The sequence below is a fragment of the Hippocampus bargibanti genome, linkage group LG13 (genome assembly GCF_051943395.1).
Source record: "Hippocampus bargibanti isolate YZ-2025 linkage group LG13, ASM5194339v1, whole genome shotgun sequence".
Classification (NCBI taxonomy): Eukaryota; Metazoa; Chordata; class Actinopteri; order Syngnathiformes; family Syngnathidae; genus Hippocampus; species Hippocampus bargibanti.
The window spans coordinates 13,627,560-13,640,962 of NC_142746.1; the positions used below are offsets into that span (position 1 = coordinate 13,627,560).

General features: G+C 44.4%; 1 protein-coding gene across 6 annotated transcripts in view; it reads right to left on the bottom strand.

Annotated features, from left to right (window-relative positions):
• eys (EGF-like photoreceptor maintenance factor) overlaps positions 1-13,403 on the bottom strand; it is a 149,977-nt gene that overhangs the window by 132,172 nt on the left and 4,402 nt on the right. For all 6 annotated transcript variants that reach the window (XM_089011451.1, XM_089011450.1, XM_089011447.1 and 3 more), the window contains exons 2-4: positions 10,402-10,502; positions 7,188-7,981; positions 6,002-6,118 (exon numbers count right to left, since the gene is read on the bottom strand). In XM_089011451.1, the coding sequence (XP_088867577.1) occupies positions 6,002-6,118; positions 7,188-7,935 (865 nt within the window). In that variant the 5' untranslated portion in view covers positions 7,936-7,981; positions 10,402-10,502. The remainder of the gene's footprint in view (positions 1-6,001; positions 6,119-7,187; positions 7,982-10,401; positions 10,503-13,403) is intronic.

Below are 13,403 nucleotides of genomic sequence, written 5' to 3' on the forward strand. Positions count from 1 at the left end.
GCTCAAGGCCCATGACCCATCCATTTCTTGGGAGGGCCCCACCATTCAGGGCTGGAGCCCCTACTGCTACGCTAACTGCCTGCGGTCGGCTACGGCAGGGCGCAACCCCTCCCGCGGTGGCCCGCCCGAGGCCATCTGCCTCAAAGGCGTGCCACATTGCTACCACGACCTGCGGGAGGTGTTCAGCAAAGACAACGCCCAATCCCTGCCGCCCCACCGACCGTATGACTGTGCTATAGACTTGCAGCCAGGGGCTCCATTACCGGACTCCAGACTTTACCATATTTCACAACCGGAACGGGAAGCCCTGAGCACTTACATAGACTCCTCTCTAGCGGCAGGACTCATTCGGCCGTCGCGTTCCCCGCTGGGCGCAGGGTTTTTCTTTATCGACAAGAAGGACGGATCCCTGCGCCCATGCGTTGACTACCGGGGCCTGAACGACATCACCATCCGCAACAAATACCCTCTCCCCCTCATGGATTCGGCCTTTGCGCCCCTTCAGTCCGCCACCATTTTTTCTAAATTGGATCTTCGCAGCGCCTACCATTTGGTCCGAATCCGTGAGGGGGATGAATGGAAAACAGCCTTCAAGACGCCTTTAGGGCACTTTGAATACCTGGTGATGCCGTTCGGGCTCACGAACGCGCCGGCCGTATTCCAGAATTTAATTAATGATGTGCTCAGGGACTTCCTCAATGTTTTTGTTTTTGTTTATCTCGATGACATTCTTATTTTTTCTCGCTCTGCAGAAGAACACCGGCAACACGTCCGACGGGTCCTGGCGCGGCTCCTGCAAAACCGGCTCTATGTGAAGGCAGAGAAGTGTGACTTCCATGTCCGCTCTCTGCCGTTCCTGGGGTTTGTGGTGGAGCAGGGGCAGCTCAGGGCCGACCCCGCCAAAACCAAGGCGGTGGTGGAATGGCCGATCCCAAAGACGCGCAAGCAGCTTCAGCGGTTTTTGGGGTTTGCCAACTTCTACCGCCGCTTCATTCGCGGGTATAGTCAGAAGGCACTCCCCCTCACTAACCTCACGTCCACCAAGCTCCCTTTCAGGTGGACTCCCGATGCTGAGGGGGCTTTCAACCGCCTCCGTCGTGCCTTCACCAACCCCCCCGTTCTGCGTCATCCCGACCCGGATCTCCCGTTCACGGTCGAGGTTGACGCATCCGAGTCCGGAGTAGGGGCCGTCCTTTCCCAGCGCTCTCCCACCGACCAGAAGCTACGCCCCTGCGCCTTCTTCTCCCGCCGGCTCAGCCCCGCCGAAGCCAATTACGACGTCGGCAATCGGGAACTGCTGGCGGTCGTCCTGGCCCTGCAGGAATGGAGACACTGGCTTGAGGGAGCTAAACACCCCTTCACCGTCTACACGGATCACAAGAACCTGGCGGCCATCCGGTCGGCCAAGAGACTTAACTCACGGCAGGCCCGATGGTCACTCTTCCTCACCCGTTTTGACTTTTCTCTCACCTACTGCCCAGGGTCACAGAACACCAAGCCCGACGCCCTATCCCGTATCCATGAGCCGGCAGAAAGGGAGGAGACTACCGCCAACATCCTGCCGGCCCAGCGCATCCTGGGCGCCCTGAGGTGGGAGGTTGAGAGAAAAGTCCAACAAGTCCAGGGAACCACCACCATCCCCAGGGGCTGTCCCAAGGATCGCCTGTTCGTCCCCCCCCCCCCCTACGCACTGAGGTGCTCATCTGGGGGCACACATCTAAGATAGCTTGCCACCCGGGGGTCAACAGGACGATCCAACTCATCGCCCAACGGTTCTGGTGGCCGGGGTTTAGGAGGGACATCACCCTCTTCGTGAAGGCCTGCCCGACCTGCGCCCGTGGAAAGGCCTCCCACCAGCCCCCGGCCGGACTCCTCCAGCCCCTACCGGTTCCGTCCAGACCCTGGTCCCACATCTCCGTCGACTTCGTGACAGGCCTCCCCCCCTCCCGTGGCAAGACGGTCGTCCTCACCGTAGTGGACCGATTCTCCAAGTCGGCCCACTTCGTTCCGTTAACCAGGTTGCCGTCTGCCACCGAGACGGCTCAACTCCTGGTTAACCATGTCGTCCGTCTCCACGGGATTCCGACTAACATCGTGTCGGATCGGGGACCGCAGTTCGTGTCCAAGGTATGGAAGCGTTTCTGTCGGTCCCTAGGGGCATCGGCGAGCCTGTCGTCTGGGTACCACCCCCAGACCAACGGACAGACGGAGAGGAAGAACCAGGACCTGGAGGCGGCCCTCCGGTGCGTGTGCCTCCACAACCCGGCGTCGTGGGCCCTGCACCTACCCTGGGTGGAGTACGCCCACAACTCCCTGGTCTCCGCAGCCACAGGTCGGTCCCCATTCATGTCCGCCTGTGGCTATCAGCCGCCCTTATTTCCCACACAGGAAGGCCAGGTGGAGGTCCCGTCTATCGATCATCACCTCAGACGGGCCCACAGAGTCTGGAAGGAGACCAGGGACGCCCTGTCACGCACCGCTTCCCGGAACCGGCGGGTGGCAGACCGCCATCGACGGCAAGCACCCAGCTACCAGGTCGGGCAGGAGGTCTGGCTATCTACGAAGGACCTTCGGCTGGCAGGGTCCTCGGCCAAGCTGGGCCCACGCTTCACGGGTCCCTTCCCCATCGAGGCCATCCTCAGCCCGGTCTCGGTGAGGCTCCGGCTACCACCCACCATGCGGATCCACCCCGTGTTTCATGTTTCCCTCCTCAAGCCAGTGGAGACCAGCCCCTTAGCCCCCACGCCCGCCCCCCCACCTCCCCCCCGGATATTGGACGACGGACCAGTCTACACCGTGCGGGAGATACTGGACTCCAGGCGCAGGGGCAGAGGAGTGCAGTACCTGGTCGACTGGGAGGGCTATGGACCTGAGGAACGTCAATGGGTCCCACGGGCCTGGATCCTCGACCCATCCCTCACCCGGGCCTTCCATGCGGCTCACCCATCCAAACCTGGGGGGCCGCCGAGAGGCGTCCCTTGAGGGGGGGGCACTGTCACATCTCGCTGCCATCCGGGGCGCGCCCCGCCCCTCCTGTCACCTCCTCCGACATTCTTGGGAGACGGCCCCTCCAATCATCATTCACCTGGGTTCCCACAGCTGATTGTCATTCACTGATTGTGCCTTCTGCCTATATCTGTCTGCCGCTCACTACCGTCTTCTGTCGGAGTATTCTTGGTCATTGCCATTTCCACGTCCGTGTTGCCAGGTCTGCTATCATTCAGTTATCTTCCTTCACTCATCCCTGTTTGTTATTATTTGATGCTGTTTCCAGTAAAGACTCTTTATCCACCCAAGCCTGTCACGCCGTGTATTTCGGGTCCTTCCCTAACACCAAAAGTCCGTCGCTCGAGGTCTGCCTCCTAGCACTCGAGCGATCGTCACAAGTCAGGTGAACAAATGAGCATTTGGGTCAACGTGAGCCGTACTCTGTTGTCCTTTGGGTGAAGTTACTGCAGCGCTAAACACTGACAAGCCTCTTTCTCTGCTTCCTAAAGGTTTATATTTTTAATTTGAAAACATGGTGATGTTTTAGTTATCTTTCATAATGGTTTATTCAGTGATTTCATAGCATATGCGGTCTGTTCATATGTTTACGTCAAGCTCCCCCATAGTATCATGTACACATAATGTCATGTATAAATAATTTTAAGAAATGTTATAGTATTTCCAAGTGTATCCGGTCCTGATGTGCTTTTATGTGTTCCATGCAATTCAAAGCAACCCACGGTGGTTTGACTGTAGTTTAGAAACGTTTGTTTTGTGACTTTCTAATGCACTTAGCGTCTAGCATTCCCCCATCCATAAGGTGTAATGCTGAAATACTGCCTGTGTGCAAGAGACAGAAAAGCATGATTAGGTGAAATCTGAAGGTGCACCATTAGCCCTCTTGGCCCTCGTTTACGGATCGGACAGATTTCATGAGGCGTAAATTCCGTAGGGATACTTTTAGAAAATTTGTCACACCTTGACTGTGAAATTAATTTCTTTCCCGCCTCTGAAAGTGATCTTCACCAGTCCCATATGTGCAGTTCATCTCCAGGCTAGTTTCAAGAAGAGTGTGTTTATACGTACATTCCCTTAGGAGTAAATAAAACACACCTGAATCCTGATGAAATTTGCTGATGCAATCAATAATGGAAGTGCGGTTAAAATAACAAGACGAACTCACCAACTCATTGTTACATTTTGTTTCGGCTTAAAAAAATGATGGACTAAGTATGACACAGGGGTGGTCAGGCCGCTGACAGATGATGAATTATGTGGGTCAAGCTTTTGTAAAATGCTCACCTCTGGTAATTGTCAAATGTACCCTTTGTCATTTTTTCTGAATTATTTCAGCTGGGTTTATTTCAGCAAGTGCTTGTACATTTATCATTGCAGTAAATCTTTCTATACACATTTACTTTAATCTTTCTGCTGCAGGACAAGTGGCCCTGTTCCAGAGGCATTTCATGGCCTTCGTTGTGGCAGTCAATATCCTCAAATTTATCTTCAAGGCTTGCCTAAACAACAGATCATTTTGCACTCCATAAAATAGGTTTTTCGTTTTTTACACATACGTAGTTGTTTCTCCAAACAATTTGACCTATATTTTATGTAAAGTCTGCCAAGTGATTGCCAACTCAAAATGACCAAAAATGCTTTGTTACTTTTTAAAGGGCATATTACCAGCCCTTATTAATGCAGTGGTTACCTGTGGAAATTGTATCCAAGTAAAGGAACTCCATTTATCTCTGTCAAATGTAATTTGAAAGGTTAACAGGGGTGATGACTGCATACTTGCTCCTAATTCTATTTCTCTAACAAAATGGGACCAAGATAAAGACAATTAACATCTCATAGCAAAATGAAAATGGACTAATGAGGACTGTAGGTAATATTTCGAAACAGATAGCCAAGACATGGAGGACAGTCAAAAAAGGAAATCTCATTTGAAACATCCCACGAGCTTGGCTCATGATTCGGTGTGCGTTGACTTTGGCCTATGAGGGCAGCCGGCAATGGAGCAGGCTCCAACTCTTTGCTTGATTAATGAGGAAACTGCAGCAGAGAGGAACAACAGGAGTAGGCAGAAGCAAATGCTCTAATAGAACTCCCAAGAAGCCGATGGGACAGCAGCAAAGCATGACTATGGAAAAGCACCCTGAGGAGTCAACACGCAAGACATAGAAGCAATTTAACCTCCACCCGGACCCCCCCCCCCCACCACATCAAAATGAATACAATTAAAGCAGACAATATAATACTATGTACATAAACAGGTTTTGCTGAATGTTTAGTTGATCTGGCAATATTTACAGGGGAGTCACAACTTCACAAACATTGATGCATTTGGAGGTTTATGCATGAGATAAAATGGACTTTTGCAATTCAGAAGAAACACATTGGGAAGAGGGGAGGACTTTTTTTCCAGCACAAATGGGGGGGGAATGCTTGACGTGACAATTGGCAAATTAAATATCCCAATTCAATAAATTCATCTGTAACGGTGTCAATCAGAATTGAACAGTATTGTTTGGGAAGTTAGGGTTTTTATCATAATTGAATGTCTACCATACATTGCGTTCTACAAGCGTCTACATCACTCTCGACTAAAATGATTTTCAATATATATTTACATGTTACGCCCACTTATTTCAATCAAGGACATAAGCCAGCCGATAACTGAAAACTGAAAAGCATTACCAAAGTTGTGATTTCCCCAAATTTCCCCATTGTGGAACGAATAAAGGTTATATATATATATTTTTTTTTAATTAGTAGCTGTAAACCTTTGTTTTATAAACTACGACACGCTCCGTTAGCCAGCCCCGGCTTTTTTTATAACTGCAGATGAGCTGTCATAATGCTTTGTGTGTTTGAAGCGGCTGCTGCAATGATTACGATGACAAATAAAGTAGGTCCAAATTGAAAGGCCATAAGGAAATGCCGATCTTGGATAAAATGTTTTCAGCTTTCACCTTTACCATGAGAAATGGCATTGTGCCAAAATACCAACCTGAAAATTCTGCACCACAGATGCATTGGAAGGAGCCAGATGACGTATGAACACATGTCCCGTTTGGACATAATTTGTCACAGTTTTCCTTCCCAATGAATTCGGTGCAGATTGGCCCTAAAATAAAGACAGAAAATAAAAAAGATTGACAAACAACAAAGAGCGATTAAACACAAAAGTTACATTTGCTCTCCAAAATGAGTGATTATGCAAAACTAAAAAGTACACATTGAAGAAAGAAGTCGTTTTAAATGTATGCTGTTGATTATTGGTTTTGTTTGCTTGACAAATGACAGCGGATCTGATAAAAAGCTCAGTTCTGGCTAAATATATGTGTCCAACAAATCCACCACTGGATCTGAAGGCTCTCATGTTATCGTAAATGAGAAATTATCACACTAACCGTCTTGTGAGTTTTGTAGATTATTTTTTTTTCTTTATCCTTATATTTTATTAATCCCTGCGGGTAAATTCTCTTGCAGTCTGAGGAGAGATGGCAGATTGCGGGGGCTGCATAACCATGTCATGACTTTGAATATTTTCAAGTCCGGGGTCTTGCTCAAAGGTATCTCTGCACTTTATCTTTCAACTGCTGCTCTTGGGTCCAAAAATTCTAACACATTGAGCTGCTGCCCCTTTTATTCTAAGCAATGATGCTGTTAAACAAGTCCATCAAGACTTACCGACACATATTGTAGATGACTATGATATCCATATTGTCAATTAAAAAACAAAAAATAATATACACAGGAACTGTCACACAAGCCCTATTACAAGCAGTGCAGTTTGTCAATGTGCTGTCACACTAGCATGAGGCTCAATTGAGAAGGTAATTTCATGCCAAATAATCCTGAATTTTGCTGGGCTGTTATCAAAGACCTTCCGTTTTTGTTGGCAGCCAGTTGATTTTGTTTTCAGATTTTTGATCCAGTTTGCTGTGATAATGCCCCAAAGCCAAACGTTGTTCTATTGTCACCTTCCGTAATGAATATTCATGGACAAATTTGGTCGATTGAAAAATTAAATAAAACAACAAGGTCATTAAAATGCATCAGAGGGACGAATGCAGGAAGAAAGAAATTAGAGTGAAATTGTTTCAATCCATTCTACTTTTCACTTTAAAAGTCATGCATGTTAATTTTAAAGGTAGTATGCTAAAAGTGATTTTTGGGTTTAGTTTCTTTACCAGTAAAATGTGGAGGACACAGACATTTATATGTCCTTTGGTTGGATTCCGCAGAGCCGCTACTCAAGCACACCCCTTTGTTTTTACAAGGATTGTCCAAACAAGCGTCAAAATTTTCACAAAACCTTCCGGAGTAGCGGTGGTGACATCGGCACGAGTAAGTCAGTTCCCAGTTGTGTGTTTGACAGTGACCCTTCCCAGAACAAAGTGGGACCAGAGGGGAGGCCTGGCAAAGTTGCGTCTTGACCAGCACATTGAGCCTCAAGCCGTGTTTACACAACAGAGTGTCTTTGTCATGCAGAGCAATGAAGTAGTGGTGCCCCGGCTCGAGCCACTTGCTCCCTATTCCTTCTCTCGTGTTTATGCGGCGAGGAAAAATGAACTGATCTCCTGTCAGTCTGTTGGCAGAACAACTCTCAAAATCATCCTTTGACACGTTGAGAAGACTGACGCCGTATGACGTCACCATCTCATCGGTGACGAGAACAAGTTTGTCGCCATTCTGCAACTGAAGTGGGCAAATCTGTGGGAAGTTAAAAGGTACACTCTGGTCATCTCCGCCATGGGAACCCCAACAGTCTTCAGGGGTTCCACACATGTTCTCCATGAGTGTCCAGTTTATTTGGACGGTGATCTGGTCCAAGCGCCACTCATGTGCCACCGGTTTGCTGCAAATAGACCGGCAAAGATTCTTGCGGACCATGCAGCTCACAAAGATGGTCATCAAGAAAAAGAGTGACGTCTTCATGTTTTCTGCTTTTGTCGAATTTCAGGAAAGAAGTGCCAAGGAATACCTGAGGAAGATGACACAGCATTGAATGAATCATTTGTAGTTGACACCTGCCACATCATTCTCAAAATTTAAATAAGTGTCTTCGATAACATGAAATGCCGTCCACTGTATTAAAGCACGGTCCCTGACATGGTTCAAAACGATTTAAAGTATGTTCTTTAAAAATGTTATTTAAAGGACAACTGACACCATTTTTTTGTTTCTTAACTGAAATCAGAAAAACGTTTTATAGCATCTAAAATACCCAAAACATGCAGGCTGATGTTTTTAGTCAAATGCAAAACACCAATAAAAATGACTTAAAGTGTCCCAAAATGACTTCAAAATGTCCTCAGAAAGTTTCAGTTTCAGAAGGTCCCACCCATTGTTCGTGACGTCATGCCAGGATGTCTTGCCTTGCTCAAGAATCAAAACAATGGCTTCAGATTCAGAGAAATGCTTTCTTGTTACTCGTCCAGTTATGAATTTGATTCAAATAGTTCTGAAAAGTAAAGCATAAATGTTTGCAATCGATTAAAGAAGTCCTTCCATCTCATTTTGAGACGTCTGGACTCCAATGTAACGCCCATAAAATGCACAAGATGGCGCCCAAGCTCCCTTGGAAATGGGTTGATTTGTCTGCTGGGAATTTGTCAACTAGTATCAAATAGTAGTCTTGGTGCAACACACGATTCACCATCACGTTATTTATGTTTTTTCCTTCTAATTTCGCCATCAACAAGTTTTCAGACCAAACAAAGTACCCAAAATGCATTGTGTGTCACTTTCTCGGTCAGGGGCATTCCAGACGTGACAACACGTCAGGCATCGTTATCAACTCGAAAACAAGACTTCCTGAATATTCAGCGTGAGTGTTAAAACGTAAAATACAGCTATATGCCGTGGAGTCTTTGTAAAATTCGATCAGTAGAAGTAATTTGAAGTGTTTTTACAAATTATGGAGACAACTTGTCCGGATGTGTCGGTTGTCCTATAAATTAAAACAGGACAGACTTGTTTTCTTTTTGGTGAGAAAATACAATACTTACAGTATATGCCACACTTTTTTCCTTCCTTAAAGGACAACCGACTTCACTTTTTTGTTTCCTAACTGGCATCAGAAAAACGTTTTATAGCATCTAAAATACCCAAAACATGTAGTATGATATTTTTAGTCAAATGCAAAACACCAATAAAAATGACTTAAAGTGTGTAAAAAGTACTTCAATTTGAAACCGGAAGTAGCCATTTTCAGAAGGTCCCGCCCCCATGTTCGGGGTGTCACGGTAAGACGTATTGCCTTGCTCTAGAATTTGAACAATGGCTTCAGATTCGGAGAATATGCTGTCTTGTTACTCATCCAGTTATGAATATGATTCAAATAGTTCTGAAGAGGAAAGCATACATGTTTGCTATCGATTAAAGCATTTATTCCGTGTCATTTTGAGGGGGGAAATGTAGCACCGAAAAGAGGCAGATGAGGGCGACAAAAAACAGTGGAAACGGGCTGATTAATTCCTTATTTAATTAATTTTTGTCAGTGAATATCAAATAGATGCTCGGTGCCGCACACAAGGATTCACCATTGCGTTATTTATGTGTTTTCCTTCTAATTTCGCCATCAACACGAAGTTTTCACACCAAACAAAGTATTGCAAAATGCATTGAGGTGATGCAAGGTATGTCCTTTCTCGCTGAGGGGCGTTCCTTCATTCAGGGTGAGGACTCGTCACCAACTTAAAAACAAGACTCCCGGAATATTCAGCGTGAGTCTTAAAACGTAAAATATAGCTATATGCGGTGGACTCTTTGTAAAATACGCTCAGTGGAAGTCATTTGAAGCCATTTTACAAATTATGGACACAACTTGTCCGGAGACGTCGGTTGTCCTTTAAACTTCATCTGCACGATTCTTCAGCTGTACACAAAGACTTGTCATCTGAGCGACTTCACTACAGCGCTACTGACCACAAAATGCACACCAGCATTTTGCATCCTGTGCCAATGGTTAATTTTTGTCTCTGGGTCCGAAAGGACTTTGTTCATGGTCAGCACAGACAGCCAAGTGGTTCAGCTTCATTTGGAATTTAAATCAACAGACACAGTGAATGAACAAATGTGTGTTGCATATATTTCAAATTTAGGAGAACAATTACGAACATCTGTCTCACCGTTAATTAGGAAATGAACTATCTTCAGTTTGCTTTTTCAAGGAACATGCAGATTTCAGTATGGATTAGTATTTGGGCATTCTTAAACCCTTGTACATGGTTCCGAAATGACCCATTTCCAAGCTTTGATGCGTGAAAGGTGTCATTGCCTTTTACTGAAAGGAGGCTTCATATAATCCTCAAATGCAATAAAATCAAGACTGGTGCTTTATTTCATTTGGGAACAAACAACTTCACTATTCTTAGTCAACAAAGTTTAAAAAATACATACCATGCATCAATGTATGTACCATACAGCTGCTGCAATTCTACTGTGTGTATTCCCAAGCTGACCACGGCATCGATGGAGCTATTCCAAAATGAGAGAGGGAGCTGAGACACAAAGCAGACACTTTAATATCCCCATGCACAGTGACATCAAACTAAAAACATCTACAAGCAGCATGAGTAACAGAAAAAAGCCAGAGGAGAGATGAAGACCAGACCCTTAGTTTTGGCCATTATCTTCCATGATAACGACAAGGGTCATGTGAGACCTCATATGTTCAGTAATCCATTCGATACAAAGATTGGATTGGATTGGATTGGCTATGCCTTTATTAGTCTCACAGTGAAGAAATTTACATTTCACAGCAGCAAAGTGATGAAAGGAATGAAAGTAGAAAAACAAAATACATGAGCTGCTGGAAAGGCAGCCACTCATGAAACTTCACTTATCATGAAATCATAAAAGTGCATATACTTTTATGATTACATACACTTGTTGATTTCATCATAATCATGGATTAATACAACAAGGACTGTATACCACAGTCACCAACCTTAATTGGTTTAATTTGAAATGTCAATTCATGAAATCAGATATCCACACATGCAGTTGGATAGCGAAACAATGAGACTGGAGATCGATACTTTAACATGTTAAAGATATTGGTATTGATCGAGATTAAGCCTTTGGGGGAATACTTGTAGTAATAACGGCCAGTGGGTTGGAAGTAATGTTGGAAATGTGAGACTCGAATAATTGTCTCTTGTTAGCTTGGCGCTTTAATGAGGACTGCAGTCTTTGGAGATGCAAAACAGAATACAACGGATAGAGGGAGGCAGCGTAAATACTTGACTGACTGTTCACACCGTGAGGGAGACACATGATGACATTTATTTGGATCCCTAAGAATTCACTTGTCATCGTGTTATGTAACAAAATTGAGCAATCAATTTATATTGATATTTGATTTGTTGAAAACACAGTTGTATCCGATCATTTTAACAGGTTCATCAATCATGAATAACAGCTGAAATTTTACCAATTAAGTGCAGATATATAGAAATTAAAAACTCGTAACCTACTATTAAAAGCATCTTTAAAACACTACTGTCATTTGCTGACTAAATACATAATCTATGCAAAAATTGTGAAATGAAATAAAAATAGTGAAAATAAATGGTGTTGGTCAATAACATTAAACTGAGATAATAGAGGTGTAACTAATGACACTACAATTTGGGAACACAAGTGAATTCTCTGCCAAATTCAGTCAAAAACCATTTTTGTGTATGATAATTTCTCATCATCATTGACTTGATTCACTTTTTTACAGTTGCATAAACCGATTGTCGGAACTGTGTTTTTTCTGGACTGCATTTTCGATGTCCCTCAATCTCTTTGCCAGCTTGTGAAGCAGGCTTGACAGAAACGAATATCCCTTCCCTCTCAGTGAAAGACTGTGGCTCTTCTGTCATAATAAGGTCTCCATAAAGACTTCATCATTTATTTATTTTTATTTGGGGAGGGCGGGTAGGTCACCTCCAATTCCGATTATACGCTGAAATCCTTAAGTGGAGAAGTGAAAGCTCACAAGGAGGTGGATGAACTTCATTTCACAATCAATTCACCAACATGTCAATCTGTTCTAAAAATCTAGGCTTCTCATCGTGTAAAATGTCACAATCACAGGGAAATTCATTGGATGGTGAAATAAACACAAGTGCTGTAAATCAACTAGCACAGACATTTCATTTCTGTGACCACAAACTGACTGTGTGTTTCTGATACATTGTATTGATTGAGTACGGTCACTCATGTTTTATTTATTTATTTTTATATCTCAACACAAAGAGTCTTAAGATTGTTAATAATTAAAAGGTCTATATATATATATATATATATATAGGTAGGTATATATATATAAGCATACATATATTGTGATGTCACGAGAGGCTGGGTCGTGGAGGGAAAATATATTCCCCTAAAATGGCTCCACCCAGCGAGAGTTTTAGTCCCATCTGGTGGAAGGCAGCAGTACAAACTCCACGCCTGTGGCTGATCATGGCTTGATTGCCATGCAATGCTTTTGAGACCAGAAATCTTTTCAGTGGAGGCCGGGGGAGACAAGCTCCATTGTTGTCTTCTGTTGAGGAACACCGAGAAACGGATTGTTGCATGGAACTAATTGCCAGTTGGGACCATAGCACGGAACACCGGATTTGGAACCTTGCTAATGGTGGCTAGGCTACCTAGGGAGGACATCAAGAGGGGTGAGGCATAGAAACACATGGAAAAGAACCACTTATTAAAATCTTTGTTTGCATTCAAACCTGTCGCCCATTGCACTCCTTGTCCTGCCCCACTGAGAGCTAGCCTCTCATGACATTACAATATACATATACACATACACATACACATATATCATTTTAACTGAATTTTCTTAAGAATCCCTTTGTGTTGTGACTATGACTCTGTTTATAAAGAAGACCTCGATGCAGACACGAATGTTTAACAGCAGCTCATCATGCAGGACAGCTTATTGTGCGATGGAAAGATGTGGCTCAATAAAAAGTCTGCTGGTGTTTGTGTTTTGCTGTTATAGAGTTGGAAGTCCAGAGTCCAGGCAGGGAGTAAATAAGATCCAGGCGTGGAATGGATCAAAACAAGATACAGGCTGAGAATCAAATTGCAAACAGCATAGAATCAGTTCCCGTGAATTCTAAATAGAGGCTTCAACATTGCTGGATACAACAAAGTCAATAATGAGTGTTGACCATCTGCTGCAAGACTTGGACAACATGGGCATTGACAGTGAAAATTATGAATGAGTCCAACAATCATCTTCTGGTCTGTGACATTGTAGGCCACATGAAACCTTGGTATCCCTGCAAGTGCCTCAATGGAGTGAGATTAAACTTTTTGATGCAGACCCCTTAACATGTTTGTCCAAAGACAACAGTATTTAAAATTTGACCAAATAAAATATATACATGGCATGTCCCATA